Genomic DNA, 21,438 nt, shown 5'->3' on the forward strand with positions numbered 1-21,438 from the left:
TTATGTACATTTTTAGGCATGTTGCATTTTTCACAGAATAGATATTATGGAATTCCCTCCATTTAACTTGTATACATCTAACAACTCCATTTGATGGCTGCTTAACAACCACTTATGCAATCATTCTCCTATAATGGGTGACTTTGTCTTTAATTTGTTGTCATTATGAATAGCCTTGCACATAAATCTGTAGGTATTAGTCCTTTCGTTTTTGTGGAATAGATTCTCACCAGTGGGATTGCTGAGTTAAAGGATACATATCCTGTATGTTAATAATAATGTTAATAATATTAGAATAAGTTCCAAAAAAGTAAAAGCAGTTACATTTTCACCAGAATTGCATGAAAATACCCTTTTACCTTTCACCACACCAGGCATAGGTAGAATCCTTCTGAAACGTTGCCAATCTGCTAAATGGGAGCTGATATCGCATTGTGGTTTCTGTTTTCATTGCATTGTCTTTTTGTTACCATTTTGCAAGAACTCTATTATTATAGGTATTAACCTTTTATCTGATAGTTTTCATAATTTACTATTTGTATCTTTTACATTTTTTATAGAGTTCCTTTCTGCTTTTTATTTTATACTTCTTAGTTTTTCCTAAACAAGTAAAATATGAATATATATATACACACCCTTAGAATTTTTAAAATTCATATATTTCTTATTTTCAAAGCTTCAATTTATAAGGACTTTAATTTTATATACTTTTAAAGATCCAACTTTCATTTTTTTTTTCATTTACATTTTTGTCCTGGCATCAAAATGTATTATTTTATTCTTTTTTTAATTTTAATTTTAATTTATTTGTTTTTATTTATTTTTAAGATTTTATTATTCGAGAGAGAGAGAGGCAGAGACACAGGCAGAGGGAGAAGCAGGCTCCATGCAGGGAGTCCGATGTGGGACTCGATCCTGGGTCTGCAGGATCACGCCCTGGGCCAAAGGCAGGCGCTCAACAGCTGAGCCACCCAGGTGTCCCAGTATTATTTTATTCTGTTCAATTTCCTGTTCAAACACTCTGACTCTTTAGCCGGAAATATTTCTACAATTTAACGTAATTTTTTCAGCTTTAGGGTTTTTAAAAATTTCATTTTAGTATTTCTTTAGCTTTTTCTCTAATCTCTCTTTTATCCCTGCTCCCAGCACCCCATGTGTAGCCTCTTCCCAATGTCCAGCTGCCAAACTTTTGCTCCTGACCACCAAGTTGTGCATATTTTTCTCTACTGAGGGAGAAAGAACACTCCTGCAATGCCGCAGACACAGTGCTAAGAAAGCGGTAATAACAAGATCAGAGAGAGATGGTTTGCATTGATAGCTCCAGTAAGAGCTAGAATGAGAAGGGAAAGTCAAAAAGAAAGAGGTATAGAAGTCAGCAACTTCAGTGCATAACAATCCTTGGGAACTTTCCACAGACTCTCCCAGGTCTGACCACCATTCAGGTAATTTAATGTCTGGCCAAATAGCAGATGAACTCTTCTGTATTATAAGCTCTTCTAGGATACCTTATTCTTAAGTTATCTTCCTCTGAAATTGAGATATGAATAATCTTCTAAAACACCCTCCCTCGTTTCCATCTTGCTCTTTTCTTTCCCTTTCTTCCACAGAATGACGTTTAACTGTCTTCTGCCTCCCCCGTGGACATAAAACTACAACCTCCTGGAATCATATAAAAAGAGTGATCAAACTTACCACCTGTTGCAAAAGTAATGTAAAGTGCAAAATCTTGGGCACTGTTTTCAATCTGTCAATGCAAAAAAATAAACGTACATGAATTCTTTCATATTTGACTGATTGGTCATTGTCAGATGTTTTCTAAACTAACCTGACCCAAATAATCTGTTTCCTCACTCTCAGTTTGCACTTTTAGACATGAAAACAGCTCTGCTCACTAGGGCTAAAGTAATTTCTCAAGGCTCATTTACAAAGAGATGTTATACTTAAGAAAGAATTCTTCAGAAGTGAACAACTTAATTTAGATCATATGTTGATAGGTCTTCTTCAGAAGAGTGCATTTATGTATCTGCAGTTAAATTATATCCAATACAGTTCTAGCTCAGTTTTGTGATAAAGATTACCTTAAATTTTTGGAGAAGTTGCTCTATTACTTCTTCAGTCCTCATATTACTATTTATTCTGACCTTAGTTTCTGACCCAAAGGCTGGAGTGAAAATCGATGTCTGGGAAGAAAACAAAATTCTTAACATTACATCAAACTAACAAGAATCAATATGTTGAACCTGGCCTTCTTACCCTCTTATGTGGAAAAAAAAAATCCCAAATCACCAGTTTAAAACTTTTGTTCTTTTGTGCTTGCTTTCTTTGTTGTTGGGATATTATGTATCCTTTTAAGCAGCTTTACATTGTTTGTTTCTAGAGTAAGTGGGTTAAACATCGTTTGAGGATGTTCGAAACATTTTCACTAGATAACCATCTCATTGTTCAATGTGGTTCAAGATTTTAAATTAAATTAACTATGACTAAACACAAATGCAAAGTAACATGAATAGTGTTCCAAGACTCTAGAAATGAGTTCGGTTCAGCAGACATGGAGATGGGTGGGCTCTGGGGTGGCTCAGTGGATTGTTAGATGAGCCTTTTATTGGGAAATCAGTGAGTAAATATCAAAGTGCATATATGCACAACATCTGTGTGAATAGAAATATGGGTATGGAGATAACTTTTTGAAGCAGATATATGGAGGATTTCTGGGATAAATTCTTGCTAAGTGTGAGAAAATTCAGTGTTTGTGCACATTGTGAGGCATTAATGAGTCACTCTGAAACATCTGACTGGTGCTTATGAGTTCCATGGAGTCCTGTAGACCCATGTGTTCATCTAGTACTAGGGCGAGAGTATGTTACATACATGATTATGTTGTTTATATGAAAAATATTTATGGAGTTTGGCAACAGCACTAGATTAAGACTCAGAGCCCTAGATCATAGAGTCTCCTAACTCCAACTTTGTTAGTTCACTTAACATTGAGGCCTTAAGAAGCCTCGAGGATTTCATTTGTAAAATAAGAGAGTGGGACTAGATGATCTCCAAGAGCCCTTCCAAAGTGCCAACATACAATGAACTTGGAATCATGTTTTTCAGAGTTTTACTTGGCCAAAACACACAATGGAATAAAATGGTTTCTTATTGCACGGGTAGAAGCATACCACAGGTCGTCAATAGTCATAACTTATGTACAAATATCATAATCTAAGTCTCTAATATGGCTGTTATTCATATCCTAACAATATTGGTGTTATCATGGGGTTCTGTGACATAAAAACACATCTTATGACTCTATCGACTTAAACTCCTAGATGCCTCTTGCAGCACGTTCACCAATGGAGTGCTTTGGGGCTTGAGGGTTTGTTTTGTTTTCTGCTAGTTATTAAATTGCAGCGAATGGCATCTGTATGACATATGTGTGGTTCCAGCTTGATCTCTTTTAACCAACAAAAATGAAACTAATGTAAATTGAGTTTTTCTTTGTGCCAGACACTGTGCTCAGTGCTTAGCTCACCTCATTCCATTTAGTCCCATCAACCTGCAAAGTAGGAAGGATAAAGGAACGAAAGCTAAGAGATGGAGGTATTTTTTTTTAACTTCGGTCATCAAGAATTTGAAATCAGGGTGTCAAGCTGCAGCCGTCCAGCATTTAGCCAGGATACTCTGCGGCCAACTTCTCATCAATTTCATTCTTAGCACAGGGGGGCCCCGCTGGTGGCTGTTCATTTGGAACAGTGAGGTCTTTACAGCCTTCTTTAACACCAACAACCCCCACAAGATGATGACACAGCATAATTATAAGGAATAAAAACCAGGGCAATTGGTAGTTGCACATCTATGCGGGACTGTCAATGGCTAAGGGGAAATTCTTGAGCCAGAAAAATGTTGAATTTGAACAGAGAATTCACAAGGGAGGTTTCTCCCCACCAGTCTCCAAAGGCGCACTTTGGATATGTTCCCAAGGGTAGAAGAAAGAACAAGGCAAAAAAGCTTCAGATGAATGAGTTAACATTTTGTATTAAAGGGCTTAGGATGGTACCTGGCACAGAATAAGTGCTTTTTAAGTATTTATTAAATGAATGAATAATTGCTGAAATACATGACATGAAAAACTTCAGTTCTGATCTATTTCCCACCATCAACAAAGTGAAATGTCTTACAAAAACTGTGGAAAGGAACACATAAATTTAAAACATTAAGTGAAAAATTAGAATACAAATTATATCCAAAGTATAACTACGCTTACATAAAAAAATACATCTATATGTTCAAGACCCGGAAAGGAACGCTGTGAGATGAGAAATTTGATTCATTGGAATAAAAGGTCTGTAGCTGTTTTTTTTTTTTCTTTATTTAAATGTTAATGTTCAAATGTACTTTGAACCATTCTCTATTGCAGCCCTTACATTATTCTAATGCCATTTGTTGATGTACTGGTTTCCTTGCCCGAGACCCGAGCTCCATGTGGGCAGAGGCATTAACTGAGCCATCTTTATAGTGCTTGGCACAGAACCAGACCCTTAGATAGGGCTCATCCATCACGTCGGCTAATACTTGGGTTCTGGAGTCAGACAAAGCTGGCTTCAAGTTCAGAGCTGCTACTTAAAAGTACTGTGACCTAAGACAAATTACTTAACTTCTGGAGCCTCAGTGAACACAGGCAGGGAAAATAATGGTACCTATTTCAAAGGATTGTTTCAGTGATTAATGAGATAATCAGAATCCAACTTAAAACAGTTTAATACCTAACACATAGTGAGTACCCAATAAACGTTAGATACACTACTACTATTTTATTACTATTTTTAATTGTAAGTTGAGTTGAGTGGTATTGTTAGGAAAACAGACATCATTTAAATGACATTAATGGAATTATGACTCACTTCATGGTTATAGAAGTGCCCATTAATAGAGGCCCTATGCTTCTGTCTCTCTTTTCTGTCCATCATTGGAGACTTCATCCTTTTTCTCACCAGGGTTGCTTCACTCATGGTTCGATAGAGCAATGGGGATTCTGGCTCTTCTTCTGCATAAGGCTTCAGAGTGCTACTGTGATAAGATAAATAATCTGGGAAGAATAAAGATTATAAGGGCCATATCATTAGCCGCCTACCTCCTTGGGTGGATTTGTATATGTATTTAATAGGAAAATATATAGCTAGGCAGTGAACTATAATGTTTTCAAACAGTAGGAAATAGTGTTCCATTTTACTTTGGGATTTTAAAAAATGTCCTAATTAATTAGAGTATCATCCAATAGTCTTGAGATATTTTATCTTCCTCTAGCACTGGTGCTTGGATACAAATAGATTTTTATGTTATCTTCGATACCAAGAAATTAGGATTCCCCTGAGTTTATTTATTTTTTTATTTTTTATGATAGTCACACACAGAGAGAGAGAGGCAGAGACACAGGCAGAGGGAGAAGCAGGCTCCATGCACCGGGAGCCCGATGTGGGATTCGATCCCGGGTCTCCAGGATCGTGCCCTGGGCCAAAGGCAGGCACCAAACCACTGCACCACCCAGGGATCCCTCCCCTGAGTTTAGAGAAATGTTTTCAACAGGCTAACTGGAAGGACCTTTATATAAAAGATGCCAAGAGCCATCAAAGATAGGGGAATCTTGGAAGGAACATTATGTTAGTTATTGAATGTGGGTTTTTATGGAGACAGAAGAAAAAACTGCGTTGAGAAAGGCTTGGAAAAAATAAACATTGGAAGTTGTTGGTAGATTAATAAGATAATGTTGACGAGAAAAGTCTGAAATCAGCTTTGTAATAGGACGACCCCAGAAACATAAACTCTGCCCCCAGCCTCAGTCACCAGCTCCTCCCTTCTTGGTTCCCCATATCTATGTAAGATACACAATATCATGGCTGACACTTAGCAGAGTCTCAGTAAATGGTAGCTACTAATATTACTACCTTCACATCATCACTGTGGCTACCGATGTCACGTGTCATAGGAGCTGCCATTTACCATTGGTTTGTGTGAGTTCGATATGAACTTATTTGATGTTTAAGTTGATTTCTCTTTTTAAAAGAAATGGTTGAAATGACTCTATCAAATATACTGATTTCAGTATATCTGCCTCTTTTTTGGGGGGAAATGGTGTTATGTAAAGACTTATTAACTAACTAAAACATTCAACTTCTAAAAAGATGTAGAATTCAGTCTGAGGGGATTGGTCTAACATAAAAAACTACTGAGTATAATAAATGATCCTAATCCCTAGGGAAAATACTGAAGAATTTTACATATACAGATTTATTCAATTCATTAGCTTTCCCTAATCTAATAAATCTAAGTGAGTTGGTGTAATTTTGAAAATAGCTGTGGGGCGCCTGAGTGGTGCAGTTGGTTGAGCATCTGATTCTTGGTTTCCACTCAGGTCATGATCTAGAGTCATGAGGTGGAGCCCTGTGTGGGGCACTGTGATCAGTGGGATGTCTCCTCGACATCTTTCTCTCCTTCTTTCTCTCCCTCTGCCCCTCCCCATCATGCTCTCTCTCTCAAATAAATAAATAAATCTTGAAAAATAAATAAAAATCATCATATTTTTATATAGTAAAGTTCTTAAATATCATATGAGCATTGTAGTGACTTAATATGATCCTAAGAGTTTTTTTTAATATAAAAGTTTTATTAAATAGTGGTGCGCAAAATGCTAAATATCAGAGAAACTTTTAGGATTCATGCTTTACATTAAAAAAGAGGTCTCTCCATTAATAAGAGTTTGATACTTACCTCCTTGGGAAACTGTTGCTTCAGGCTCTGGAATCTGGGTCCTATCCAGATCACTAATATGGTAAAGATCGTCAAACTCCCCCCAGCGTGTCATTCCCCTGAAAAGTAGTGAATCATGTAAATTACATCAGTTCTATTCATAATGGTTTTCAGATTTATAGCATTAATATAGCATGGAGAGCCTCCACAGGTAGGCATAGTCCAAATTATAATGATTTCATTTATTAAAATTCTATTTACACCAGGATGGTCATCGTGTGCTTTATATACTTCTGTCCTCACTTGAAGCAAAATTGACAATTCAGTTATACCCTGAAACACAAGATTGTACAGCTTCTGTAAAATGTGTATGCAAATGGAATTAGGAGAAACCAAAATAATCCATTGTTTACACAGATATCTCTCAATGCTCTTAGGAGAGTTAAGATATAAAAGTGTTCCTTCTTCCAACAGGCTTTGAGTTCCCATTGTATTCAAAGCATTTTTAGGTAGAATGGCTCTCAGTAAGATGTGGTGCTTATCTTTAAGGCTCTTTACTACTGTGAATGCAATTTACGAAGGAGGAAAGTATATGAGAAACTTTTTTCCTAAAACATTATGATTTATATACAGGATACTAACAATCTTCAATGCATCTTAGTGATTAGAATACATAAAACTGGGCAACTACTTATTTTTACCAGCTGGGCTGAGTCACTTTTACTTTATTTATCTAGTGACTTATCTTCTCTGTGCCTTCTCCCGTGTCCTTATCTATAAAATGGGGATGTTAATTATAGGAGGTTGGATAGGGTTGCTGAGAAGATTAAATGAGTTATTTTGTGTAAAATTCTTCAAACAGTGCCTGATATGCACAGTAAACTTGCAATATGTGTTAAAAGTTATCAAAATCATCCTCATTTTCATTGTCATCCTCATCATGATCACCTGTATCCGTTTCATGATAGGCAAGGAACCACTAGGGAGCTAAGATATTCCTGAGTCTCTCTAGTTTAATGGATACTTTTATTACTCGGACTGGTTTTATTCTTACTAAAAATCTCTAGCATAAAGACAAAAACCGGTAAGTGGTGGCATATACTCTATCCAAATGTAGCATTTGTAGCACTAATTCTATCCAAATTCCACTGGTGGCAACAATAACAAAAAAATGCTTATTAAGACTAGTGGTGGTGAACATGACAAACGTGATTTTTCCCCCTTGATCTTTGAATTCTTTTGGTGTCTTTTTGCGACCTTTATATCATTTGAGCTTAATAATGTAAACAAGGATCTAAGGGATCCCTGGGTGGCGCAGCGGTTTAGCGCCTGCCTTTGGCCCAGGGCGCGATCCTGGAGACCCAGGATCGAATCCCACGTCGGGCTCCCAGTGCATGGAGCCTGCTTCTCTCTCTGCCTGTGTCTCTGCCTCTCTCTCTCTCTCTCTCTCTCTCTCACTGTGTGCCTATCATAAATAAAAAATAAAATAAAAATTAAAAAAAAATTTAAAAAAGGATCTAAATAACGTCTTAGTGTAAATAAGATAATTCTAATGTTTTTGTTAGTTAATTTTTTCATAAGCCTTACTCTCCAGAATATAGATAGTTGAGTGTCAGAAAAGTCCAACAACTATAAGTAATAATGAACTCAAAGGAGACCTATTCAGATCCTGACTCAGAATCAAGTTATTCTTAAGGTAGACAAAACTACCCATCTTCCCTAATCTACAAGAGATTAATTATCACAAGGAGGCAGATGTTATTATCATAGAAAGAGAGTTAGCAATGGGGAAGGCTCAATACCAATGAAAAGCAGAAACTCAAATGGGAAGGCAGCCTAATGCTATTTCACATGGGGGAAGATGAGAGTGCCCAGGAGTGCCCAATCAGTATTGTATAAATCCTCGGTTATCTCGGCAGACTTGGCACTTGTCCTCACTTCCTTATGGTTCAGTGGTATCACGGGGAACAAACATGGCTCAGTATATGAATCTTTGGCCCTTCCTCCTCTCTACCCATCATAGTAGAAAGCACCAGTTTTGAGCTCTGGATTGTGTAATTCGAAGAATCACCCACGTACAACTGTGCACAGGACTACACTTGAGGACAGTTACCCAGAGCTGTTCAAAGAAACTGGATGGAACTTAATGCAATATCAAATAGCTTAACTTGCCCAAGCATGGGACTGTTAGCATTGCTCTGACCATGCTTCACCATATATACTATCAGTAAATTTAAATCGTGGGGAACTTTTCTGACGAGCTGCAAAATAAAAAGGAAGTAGTAATTTGATAGACAAATGGAATGTGGTCATTTTTCTACCTGTGTTGTAAGAAAAAAACCACACTATGAATGTTATTCAAATGTACACTTGTCCAGCTTCTGTTGTTTATGTCATTCTGTCACGACCTGTATAAAATGTGCAAACACAGATTTTAGAAAGATTAAAGACTGAAATCAAAACTTGTGCAAGCAAATGTAATCTCAGTAAGGCTTGGGTTTTTTTGAAAAAAAAAATGTTTTGAAAGATTTTCGAAACAAAGGACTTGGACCATATATGAAAGATCAAAGTACTGCCCAAAGAATTGTTTCCATAAAGGGCCACAAGTGGTCACAGTTCAAACAGACTGATTTATATTTAAGCTTCTACCACTCCCTTTAAGCTGACTCAGGGTGACTCATTTGGAAGATCATTAAAGCAAATTAGCATGACAAACTGATGATTGTCTCCATGGGTGAACAGAAAGACAAGATTGCAGCCCTTCCTGCAGCTGAGTACACAACTTCCTTGTCTTTTGCTCCACATCCACCCACTGAAGATACCACATCTGTGACCCTGTGGGAGCCGAGGTACAAGTTCTGCACCAAGGAACCCTTATGAGAAAGGGGACTTGAGAAGTGAGAGTGAGGGAATAGGCTCTTTCTTCATTGGATTTCCTTCAAAGCTCAGAATTCAAGTGAATGCCATCTTAAGGGTGGTAACCAGAATGACAATGTCTAGAATTGGACTGAAACAAAGAATAGGACCCTCGGGTGGCCAAGCACCCCACTAGGGAACCAGAGGCCAAGGAACAGCCATTCCAAATCATGCTGTCCCTTCCTGCTGAGTGTTCAGCTGGTTTCCAGGAAGGATTCTTGCCTAGTTAACCACAAGTGAATCTAACTTTGCTCTTGAGTGTGAGAGGGTAGGACCTCTTTCTGATAATTCCTAACCTTCAGTAAGATCTGATACACCACAAGTGTGCCCTTTGCTTCGTTCGAATGCTCTAGTAAGTCTCACTACTGTGGTCAAGGGCAGGCAGAGTTCTCTAGGGAATTCTTTCTCAACTCTAAACTAAAGGAGATAGTTCCTGTTCGGTTCACAGCAATGGTCTTTCTGATAAATAATTAAAAATGCAGTTGGTGTCCATGGAAGGCATGTCATGAGAATATTAAATTTAACCTGCCACAGTGTATGGAGAGGCATCAATATTACTTTGTCCACCTGGTCTCTTGAAAGTTATGCCCAAATTGAGGATTTTTAGGAGCAAGTGTTTTGAATTTTAATTTGAAAACTCCAAAATACCTTGGGGCAGCTATTTTTAAAAAGGTTTCATGTGATAATACAAGTACCTTACTGCATCTCCTTGACATCTTCCCTTAATGTTCCATACTTATTAAGTTTTCATGACTCAAATAATTAAAATGTATCAAAAGCAGCTGGCTGCTCAGAGAACTTTGCAATGAGTTTTTAGGCAATATGAATAATGATAGCTAATTCTGCCAAATTCATGTCTTGTACAGTGATCTAAGAGCAGAGCCCAGGGGTAATTTCTCCTCTTACAGGATGCTCCTAGTCATTTAGAATCATCAGCCCATCAGTCATCTGGTACCTGAAGATGAGGCATTCGGGGCTTCATCAGAGCCTAAGTCTGTGGTCTCCCTTCTGTTCTTGCATAGACACAGGACCCTTTCCCTGCTGGCAACCCTTAGCCTGGATGGGAGACTAGTCAGAATGGTAGATGGAGACAGTTTTCACAACAGAGCAGAGGTTAATGTAACTACCAGGCTTGTGGGGACTTAATTCAAAACTATATTTTGAGTCTCTTCTTCATGCCAGCACCACCATAACAGATGAATAAAGTGTGTTCATAGCCCGAGAAAGCCCTCGGGCCAGAGGAGGAGATAGGGGCATAAAAAACCAATTGATGGTGCATTTTAAAAGCGATTCTAGAAAAATTGTCAATGCCCCTGGTGCAGACAGAAGGGTCAGAAAAGACTTTCTGGAGAATGTGTTACCTGACCAGAATCTTAAAAGATTGATTGAAGGGAGTGAGGCAAATGGATGTTGAAAAGCAGGTAGACTTTCCAGGAGTCAGGAAAGTAAGAGACTGCATGGTACCTGTAGGGAATTACAAAATGTTCAGAACTGCTGGAGCATCGTGTTTGAGAGAATTGGCAAGGTGCAAATAAATCACAGTGGGGCATCAGTGTTCTTTCCATAGGAAAAATGGGGCTTCCTTCAAGGTGATATTGGGTTTTCCTTGCCTATGGCCAAAGATCAGATTGAGGAAAAGGTCCTGGGCTCTCTCTTCATCCTCTCTTCCTAGAACTCCAGCCCATCTAGTTATATATAGATGGCAGGATGAGTGAGGACAAACCTTGGTGCCTCTATATACGTAGTAGGGAGACAAGCTGGAAAGTTGAGGATTAAAAAGGAGGGAAGGTAGAGAAGAAGAGAAAAAGAAAAAAAATCACATGTATGATTCTCCCTGGGAATATTTGTTTTTCTAAAAATTGCAAAGGATAAAGAAAAAAATCAGCCCAGCCTTTGTATTTGGGGTTCTGATGCATAAACCCACGCAGAGAACGGTCTTGTGCAGTTACGAGCTTCACGTGCATTTTGTTGTGCCCTGTTGCACGGGATCAGGACAATTAGGTGGAGCATCATTAAATCTGCTTTCCAGAAGTCTCCCCTCAGGAAGAGCCCTCTGTTCCAAGGAAAGGAGAAATTCAAATTTTCTCTCCCCTTTTGGTGTCCAGGTCAGGGCTAATGGAATCTTGCCTTTACATTTTGTCTTTTCTAACAAAGGGACGCAGCCTTCAGGAGAGAAGCAACACAGCAGACAGGCAGACCTGAGGTCCAGTCCGGTTCTGCTACATGGTATTTGGAGATTTTGCACAAATTGCCTAACCTCTCGGAGCCCCCGGTTCCGAACACCTACTTCACAGAGTTGCTGGGGATCAGATGAGATTGTGTTATAAGCATTAGCGCTCCCATCTCTAAGAATCCACACAAGAAAGGTATGTAAATATGAGGATGCTCCACTAAGGAGTTAAAACACGAAAGGCAGCTTACCTTTTGGAAAAGACATCTGGTGATCTCAACATAGTGAAAGAAGGGATTTGCTTCTCATCTTGGATTTTCAGTTGTATAGGCCGTTTTACTCCCCAGGAAATGTCCAACATTCCTTCAACAATTAGTTCGCCCTCTTCTGTCTGGGGAAGAAACCAATCATCTCATACATGGTTTTTGTGTCATTTATAGAAGGTAAATCTTTTAACTGAAAATGTAGAAATCAGGTCTGTAAGGCATCTTAATAAATAAATTCCCCAGTGGGATTGTTTGGCTTTTCAATTTATCCTCAAAATAATTCATTTTTGGAAACACCTATAATCAACAAAGTAAGTCATGATGGTAATGACATGCCCACCAGAGGGCATAGCATGTTCAAATGCAAAATAATTCATTTTTGGAAACACCTATAATCAACAAAGTAAGTCATAATGGTAATGACATGCCCACCAGAGGGCATAGCATGTTCAAATGCTTTCTGAACTCCATGATTCTTCACTGAACTGGAAGTTTAATTCTGTTATCTTCAGATTAAAGCAGAAGTAAGCACTCTAACTAAACTAGAAATCAGAGGAACAGCTCTTCAGAGACTTAGTGGCTGTTTCCTCATTTCTGAGCAACAAATTTTAGCTCAAGGAATTATTATGCAGAATGAGGGAAAAATATATGAAAACACAGTATAAGTTGTATAACAGAAATTATTTATTTGAAAAAATCAAAAGCATTTGATTTTAAGTTGAAAATATAACATAGGAAGGAAATTCCATGCAAGCATGGGTTATAGACATTTATTTATTCTGTGGATGTAAATATTAGTACCAAAGCATATTTCCATAAAATTTATTTTCTAATCAATGTTTCCCTTCTCTATGTAAAAGCCTTTCTGTTATTAGGGTAATGTATTGTCATTATGGAAATTTCAAAAAATATAGAAACTAAGGAGAGTCATATTCCAACCATCCAATAAGTACTACGACATCCAATCAATTATTAGAGAATGTAAATGACTCGATTTTTATTTGGGAGTGTAATGAAAACTCCAGACTCTGGAATCAGACCGAACCGTGTTTGAACCCTGGATCTGCCACTTCCCAGCTGTGTGACTTTGGATGAGATGCTGGACACCCTTAAACCTGATGCTTCTGAAGAATGGACATCACAATAACCCCTAATTCATAGGGCCTGACAGTTAATAAGTGCTCAATAATATTATTGCTTATTATTTCTTTGGCTGACAGAAACAAAGTTGTGTTCTTTCTCCCACTTTTGAGGTCATGTTTCAGATTACTGAGAAGTCAGGTTACCAATCAGTTGTTTTCAACAACCAAACATAATTTGGTCTCTGGAAGGGCAGTACATGACGCAGGTCCTACATTTTAGTTATTGCTGTATAGCATCCCTTCTTTGCTTAATTACACTTCAATTAATCCCTTACAGCAAAAAGTCAAAGAGTATCTGCTCTTCTGAGATTACCTAATTCTTGCTTTCAAGAAAAAATACTCCAATTGCTATCAGACAATGTAAGGTTTTCTCATGTAAGGAATATCAGAATACTCTCTAATTGCACAGTGTCTATTTTTTTATTTTTATTTTTATTTTTATTTTTATTGTTTACAAAGTGTCTCTTTAGAGGTCAACTAAATAAATTATCACAGAAGTCTTGTTTATACTTATTTAATCTTGTTGTCTAAATCCTTAGGCCTCTTTTCTTTCAGATGTACACCAGTATCCTTGGTGATCTCAAGGATCCTTAAATGCTATCTCTAAACTAATAGCTTCCAACTTTATATTTCTAGCCCAAACCTTCCCACTGAACTCCAGCCATCCAATTGCCTACCTTCCATCAAACTTAGTGTGTTCCTAATTACCTCTTGGTCTTTCTCCCATGAATATTTTCCTCCCCAACTCTTCCATCTTGGTAAATAACACCCTTATCCTTCCAGTTGCTCAGGCCAGGAATTTTAGAGCCACCTTTAATCTTTCTTTTGTTCTCAACACCCAACTCATTAGCAAATCCTATTAGCTCCACCTTAAAAATATATCCCTAATGTGACCACACTCACTGTATCCACTACCATGATTTTGGTCCATGCCATTGCCAATGTTTGCCGGGATTATTGTAAGAATTTTCTTTCTCATTCTTCTCTTGTCCTTTCCTATACTCCGGATAGCTAGGGAGATCCTTTTATTTATTTATTTTTTATTTATTTTTTATTTTATTAATAATTGGGAGATCCTTTTAAAATGAATCCTTTTAAGTAATGTCACTGTTCTACTCAAAATTTCCCTGTGGTTTTCCATCTCATTGCACATACATGCTAAGGTCTTCACAATGATCTACAAGACCCACAAACTCTGGTGCTTTCCTTTCACAGTTATGTCTCCAGCTGCAATGGCTACTAATTCCCCTTTCTCACAAGATTCCTGTTCTCCTGGCTTCCCTGCTCTCCTTCAATTACACTAGTCAGGCTCCGTCCCCTTATTCAGGCTGTCTCCGCCTGGAATGTGCATCCCACAGACTTCTGCAAGGTTTGCTTCTTCACATCTCCCAGAGTCTCTGATTGAATGCTCCTCTTCCCTCACCCCACTTAGATCCCTGAGCCCTCTTCCCTGCTTTACTATTGCCCACCACCTTTATTACCATTTGATATATTGTATATTTTGTTTCTTATCTGTCTGCTATAATGTAAGCAGCATAAAGGCATTCTGTCCAATTTCTTCATTGCTTTATCTGCAGCTTCTAGAATGGTGTCTTGCACACAGGAGACAATCAGTATTTGCTCAATTAGGGGCACCTGGGTAGCTCAATTGGTTAGGCAGACTCTGCCTTCAGCTCAGGTCATGATCCCAGGGTCCAGGGATCGAGCCCCACATCGGGCTCTCTGCTCAACAGGGGTCTGCTTCTCCCTCTCCCTCTGCCAGCTGCCCTGCCTACTTGCGCACCCTCTCTCTGTTAAGTAAATAGATAAATTTTTAAAAAAATATATTAGCTTAATTAATCAGAGATTAAGAAAGCTGCATTTTATCCTCCATACTGCCCCTTTTAACAGTGTTTGTTATTGTAACCAAGGATATTTTGAAAATTCTGAATTCTAACTTTATTGACCAGTGAGTAAAGATGGAAAGATTAAACAATTTGATAGTCTCACTGTGCACTTTATTCATGTATTTTAAAAAATTAAATGACTTTTGTATTATAAATTGAACACTGTTCCTAGAATTGGAAAGAATATGGCTCAAATTATATGTTCATAACATCAAAATTCAAATATTTTCCTAAAGGAAAAAACTTAACATTATGAACTTTACAGAAACTTGAAGCAAAATATAAACAATCTTTTTTAAAGTTTTGGTCTTTTCTTAAATTTTCTTTACAGTTATATACATTAGAGATCTTAGATATAGGACAATATTGAAATAATTTAAAATTATGCCCATTTCTTCATAAAGAGATTAGTTACTTCCTTCTCCTATCTATCACATTTGGGAAGGTAACAAATATTCAGTTGAATGAAATCATTTAACCTCACTAGTAAAGACCAGAGTAGTTTGCAAGTTTCCTTCTAAAGCAATTTTAAGCCAAATTGCACTGGCCTAAAGTCAATGCTGTACCATCAGATTTGAAGATTTAAATCAGAGGTAGAAATGTCTAATGTTCCCTGGGACCAGGAAGATATCGTAAAGATGTGAAGTTAGCTCCATTAGAACACAAGACTGAGTGGAGAGGCTTGTGGGAAACAGGATTACTAGGAGACGAAGAGGAAGAAATGAAAAATCGAAGCCCGGATTGTACAACAGCCTGCACTCCCAACAATTTGCACTCCCAAAAAATGCTTTGTAGCGTCAGGACTTTTCTGAATTGTTTCTTTCACATTTTAAAATTTGTTGTTATAACGTAGTACACATCCATTGGAATTTAACTGATTCATCTTAGCAACCAAATCAAACTATGTTACAGACTATGCCATATTTCTTTGAGCTATCTCTCATTGGGATAGACTGAAGATATCTTCAAATTCTCTCCATTACAAATAATGTCACCATGGGATGACACGACCTTCTCTATATGTTCTAGTACATTTGGCAAAAAGTATTATGATAGATTTCTGGTGGACTTGCTGTTCAAAAGATACTTACACACTTTTAAAAATAGAAAGTAAATAGGTCATTAAAATTATTTTTAAATACTTTCCTGTCCCCAATACTGCTTAAAAGGTCACATGTTCCAGGACTAGGATTTTGTGATTTGGTCTAAAAATGAAAATCATGATCAAGTCAAAGATTTGCCAGTTTTTCCAGACCACTTGTGCCGCTAGATTATGGACTCGAACTCATCCTGAATCCTCCATACCTTTATGGAATTTCTTCCTGTGAATCAAACTGTATTGCATTTCTTTGATGGGCTTACCTGTCCATATAAAATATGCAGATTTTTCTGGTTCCCATAAAAAATATTATAGTTCTTCAATAAAGAATTAAGTTGTTCCCTAAAAAAAATTACATTTGGTTATAATGAGGCTCTCTAACAGTAAAAGGCAGAAATAGTGCATTTAGTTCGTACAGGTACGATATAGAAATGGTTCAATGGAATCTTTACGGTGCTGTCATTTTCACTTAATGCAGGCCATTGAAAACAGAAGTCTTTTGGGGACAGCAACAAATATTGGTCATAAATAAATAATGAAAGAAGGTAAAATGACTGAGGGCAAAGTTGTGGGAGTCTGTTCTGTGACAGGAGACGGCCACCAAACAGGGATTTGGTATCACATTTCTTCTTGGTTTTCCAACATTAATCAGCCTCAGTTAAGCATCTAGTACGTGCCTGACACTGTGTTTCCTACCTGGGGTATAGTAACAGTTCAGAAATGGCCACTGCTTCTGAGTTACTTTTCCTTTGTGACAGGTAGGCTCTGGCAGTAGGAATACTGGTTACTGCCCCTCCTCTGTCCTTTCCCCGGTGCGCCCATAGCCTAAGATCCTTGCCTTCCCTAGCTAACCTACTGGTCCATCTTTCACCTGGATTACTGCAACAGTCTCCTAAAAGCCTCCCTGTATCTCTAGCCTGTTGTAATAGCAGGTGTTATTTTAATGCAAACCTGATCATTTCTCTCCTCAGCTCCAAATTCTCCAATATCTTTTCATTATTTGGACTAAAAGCCAACATGCTTCCAGTGACTTAAAAGGCCAGATGTGAGCTGGTCTTCTGTTTCCCTTTGATCTCATTTCCTTCCATTCTTTCCTTCACTCACTACACTTTAACCACTGGCCTCCTTGATATTCCTTTAATATGTCAGGCACGTTCTCACCTCAGGGCCTTTGCACTGATCCCTATGTCCAGAAAGACCTCCATCCCCATCCCCCACGCTGTCACGCTGTTCACACATTTTCTTTAACTCCTTACCCAGAATTCACCTTCTCAAGAAGTCCTTCCTGACCACTCAATCTAAAGCGCTGCCTTCTCCCAACATTCATATTCTGCTTTCTTACCTCTGCCCGTTCTTCACCTCTAACCTTGTGCATACTTATTTGTCTTGTATTTGGTCTCTCTCACCAGACCATAGCTCCGCGAGAATAAACGTGCTTGTATGTTTTGTTTGCACTATATTCTATCTGCCTGGAGAAGTGTGTACCCTGCCAAAGAAGCTTTTGAAGGTGATTTTTTTGTGTACCTGATGAAACATTGGTCGCTGGTCATAAAACAGCCTGTAATGTGTAGATCTGACTTGTTGGCCCTGAAGACACAAGGACATGAAGAGGGACTGTCAAGATGATCGCCCATATCTGGTTCAAACTGGTTCAAACTGCGGCTTCTAATAGCGAATGGCCATGCACTCATGCATTCACACAGTTGAACCTGAGGACAGGTGAGAGCGTGGACAACAGACACTGCCTACCGTGAACTTGGGGGGGGGATCAAATGTGAAGAGTGTGAGGAACTTACCAGGCAGAGATAACTTTCACAAGGACATGGAGCTATTTCTATAGTTTTTGTGGAGAAAGCTGAGTGTCAGGATCTAAGAGTTGAACATGTAAATGGAGAGTGGTGCGCAGTGAGCTAAAGAAGCAGGCAGGAACCTTGTGAACCATTTTAACAAGCTTAAAGTTCACCCCGCAGGCAGGAGGCAGCTACTGAACAAAGTAGCTTTCTTTCTAGGCAAAAGAAAGACATGATGCTAAGGGCCACTAGGGGACTGACAAGACACAGATTTTAGGACAAGATGGAAGCAGAGAGAGGAGGGTGGGACTCCTGCAACAGTACTGAGATGAGGCGCAGGGGCAAGGCTGTGCACCATGGAAAGATGCTCAAGGGTCCTGCATGTACAGAAAGGAGTGAAGTCTCAAAGGGACTTAAAATACGTATAGGGATTACATGATTCAGATACATCTGAAGGTAATCACAAAGCGTCATCTAGGCAGTCAGGAAAGGGGACAGTGATTTAATATACAACGTGCCCTGTCAATGCTTATTGTAACAGATTTCTTGGATCCACTTAAATGTTATATATGCACCTTCCTCCCCCCCAAAAAGGAAACAAACATCTGTGCCCCTGTGCTCTCAGCCACCAAGATGTTCCTCACCCAGCCTAGATCAGACCGCTAAGCAGCTATTCAGCCGCCCTAACAAAACTATAAAATGGATAATAAGCAATGGATTTCACATCCAATCTTCTCAGTCCACAAATCTGTGATGTCCAGGAGCCACAAGGATACCCAAGAAGTAGACATAGGTTCAAAGACCTCACACGCTCTTGTTTGATACATAACAAAAGGATTTTCTGAGAGCTTCTTTTTTGGAACATGAAATGCTGCATGTGATATACAACAAGATTTGAAAAAATCAAACAGTATATAATATGGATAGTGTTTTAAAGATGTATTTACTTATTTGAGAGAGAGAGAGAGAGAGAGAGAATGCACTAGTGTGGAGGAGGGACAGAAGCAGAGGGAGAAGCAGATTCCCTACTGGGCAGGGAGCCCAAGTGGGGGGGGGGGCTCTATCCCAGACCCCGAGCTCAGGACCTGAGCTGAAGGGGCAGACACTTACCTGAGTGAGCCACCCAGGTGCCCCCATATGGACAGTGTTTTTAGAAAACTGAGGAATGGCAAACTTCCGTGCAAACTGGACTACCCAAATGAAGGGATAGAATAATAAGCTTCCCGGGACAGAAGCTGGCCCTGTGCACCGGCAGGGCGCAGATCAGATCCTGGCAGCAGCTGACGGCTGAGAGTTGCCCGCGGCTCGGGGAGGGTGCTAGCCGGAGAGACGCTGCATGGGGAAGGATGCAGAGGAGGGCTCCGGGCTTCTGTTCCTTTAAGGCTCCCAGCTTGGTTTTATGAGCAATATTAGATCCAGAGCTCACTGTAAAATGCTTAGGCGTACTTTGTACTTTGTGGCCTGAATTGCAGCTGCTCAGCAGATGGGAATTACCCACACACTGACGTCTGCCGTGAATAATGGACCTAGCAAGAGAGGAGTTCCTCAATCTTATCATGCTACTTAGCTGGCCGGAAGAAACAATTTTTATTTGATCTTGTAAAACTGTAATAGTCATGGGCATGGGACGGCATGATGGATGGAATGGAGTTAGCCTTGCAGCCACAGACGGATGGATGTCAGATATTAGTTGTAGCAAGAGGTCTGGCTCCTGCGGTAGTGGCGATTTGCAGTGTGATGAAATGGATATCCTAACCCTTCCCCAGAAACCAAAAACCTTGTCCCCCTCTTTGCTAAGTGCTTCTTACAGTTTGGACCCAATAAAGGCAAACCAGCAATACCGTTGCACAGGGGAACCCAGTACAAACTCGCGAGGCGGCCTTAGGATGCGAAATAAACCAGAGAAAAATACAACCGGGCTAAGGCACGGCGGGGGCAGCTCTGGCCACGGCGGTGCCCCCCGAGGGCGCGGGGACCTGCTGGACCCGCCAGGCCCCAGCCCAGCCGCCGCTGAACCGCATCGTGACAGCAGCATCAGGAATGGCCTGAGGTCCACAGCAGCGTGCTTCGGAGCAGGAACCCACGACGCCTGAGAGAACATCCCCAAAGAGATGAAAACCTGAGACAGGATACAAATGCTAAGTTGCCGTGTCCTACATTCAGTTCTCCGCTCAACACACGTGGATTTTGTTCACGATGTTACATTTTAGCATCGAGATCAACAATTTCATGTCAGGTTAAAAACCTGAATTTAAGGGGCACCCCGGTGGCCCAGTGGTTTAGCACCTGCCTTCGGCCCAGGGCGTGACCTCAGGGTCCCGGGATCGAGGCCCAGGTCGGGCTCCCTCTGCCTTTGTCTCTGCCTCTCTCTCTCTCTGTGTCTCTCATGAATAAATAAATAAAATCTTAAAAAAAAAAAAAACTGACTTTAAAATGTAATATGTTTTTAATAAAATAACTATGAATTAAACATGTGAAGGCGACCCAGCTGGGACTCTGCTGGGAATCCAGATTGTGATTTATTTTAGGAGTTGTAGTTCTGTCTATTTCCCAAACTTTATACAGTAAGTGCATAATACGATTATTATGATGTCATAGATTTACTTCCACAAAAACATAAACTCCTGTAAGTTTTTGGAATGGTGGAAACAGGAAATAGGACACCAGAAAACAGTAAGTAGAGCCTTATCATTAAGCCATTTGCCAAGACAAACCATCATATCATATTCCTGACGTCTGCGTGATGCCCGCAAGCAGTAGCAGAGTTCTCTCAACTCACTTTATCCTTCATTACTGCCAGCTTGAATCCTGGAATTAAAATGGGAAACTTCTAGAGTGTCTGTACCAGTTCACATTCCCACCAACACTGCAAGAGGATTCCCCTTTCTCCACAGCCACTCTGGAAAACTGTGTGGAGGTTCCTCAAAGAGTTAAAGATAGACCTGCCCTACAACCCAGCAATTGCACTGCTGGGGATTTACCCCAAAGATTCAGATGCAGTGAAACACCAGGACACCTGCACCCCGATGTTTCTAGCAGCAATGTCCACAATAGCCAAACTGTGGAAGGAGCCTCGGTGTCCACTGAAAGATGAGTGGATAAAGAAGATGTGGTCTATGTATACAATGGAATATTCCTCAGCCATTAGAAACGACAAATACCCACCATTTGCCTCGAAGTGGATGGACCTGGAGGGTATTATGCTGAGTGAAGTAAGTCAATCGGAGAAGGACAAAAATTATATGGTCTCATTCATTTGGGGAATATAAAAAATAGTGAAAGAGATTAAAGGGGAAAGGAGAGAAAATGAGTAAAAATATCAGTGAGGGAGACAGAACATGAGAGACTCCTAACTCTGGAAAGTGAACAAGGGGTAATGGAAAGGGAGGAGGGCAGGGGGTTGAGGTGACTGGGTGACGGGCACTGAGGGGGACACT

At 39.5% G+C, this 21,438-nt stretch overlaps 1 protein-coding gene across 4 annotated transcripts in view; it reads right to left on the bottom strand.

Annotated features, from left to right (window-relative positions):
• The window catches only part of RASSF6 (Ras association domain family member 6), a 45,124-nt gene that overhangs the window by 4,748 nt on the left and 18,938 nt on the right, over nucleotides 1-21,438 (bottom strand). For 2 of the 4 annotated variants that reach the window (XM_077848339.1, XM_077848340.1), the window contains exons 3-9: nucleotides 17,736-17,798; nucleotides 16,475-16,553; nucleotides 12,070-12,209; nucleotides 6,754-6,851; nucleotides 4,890-5,074; nucleotides 2,079-2,180; nucleotides 1,693-1,744 (exon numbers count right to left, since the gene is read on the bottom strand). In XM_077848339.1, coding sequence (XP_077704465.1) covers nucleotides 1,693-1,744; nucleotides 2,079-2,180; nucleotides 4,890-5,074; nucleotides 6,754-6,851; nucleotides 12,070-12,209; nucleotides 16,475-16,553; nucleotides 17,736-17,798 — 719 coding nt within the window. The remainder of the gene's footprint in view (nucleotides 1-1,692; nucleotides 1,745-2,078; nucleotides 2,181-4,889; nucleotides 5,075-6,753; nucleotides 6,852-12,069; nucleotides 12,210-16,474; nucleotides 16,554-17,735; nucleotides 17,799-21,438) is intronic. The other 2 variants (XM_077848341.1, XM_077848342.1) reach the window with 1 other exon arrangement.

The sequence above is a fragment of the Canis aureus genome, chromosome 14 (genome assembly GCF_053574225.1).
Source record: "Canis aureus isolate CA01 chromosome 14, VMU_Caureus_v.1.0, whole genome shotgun sequence".
Taxonomy (NCBI): Eukaryota; Metazoa; Chordata; class Mammalia; order Carnivora; family Canidae; genus Canis; species Canis aureus.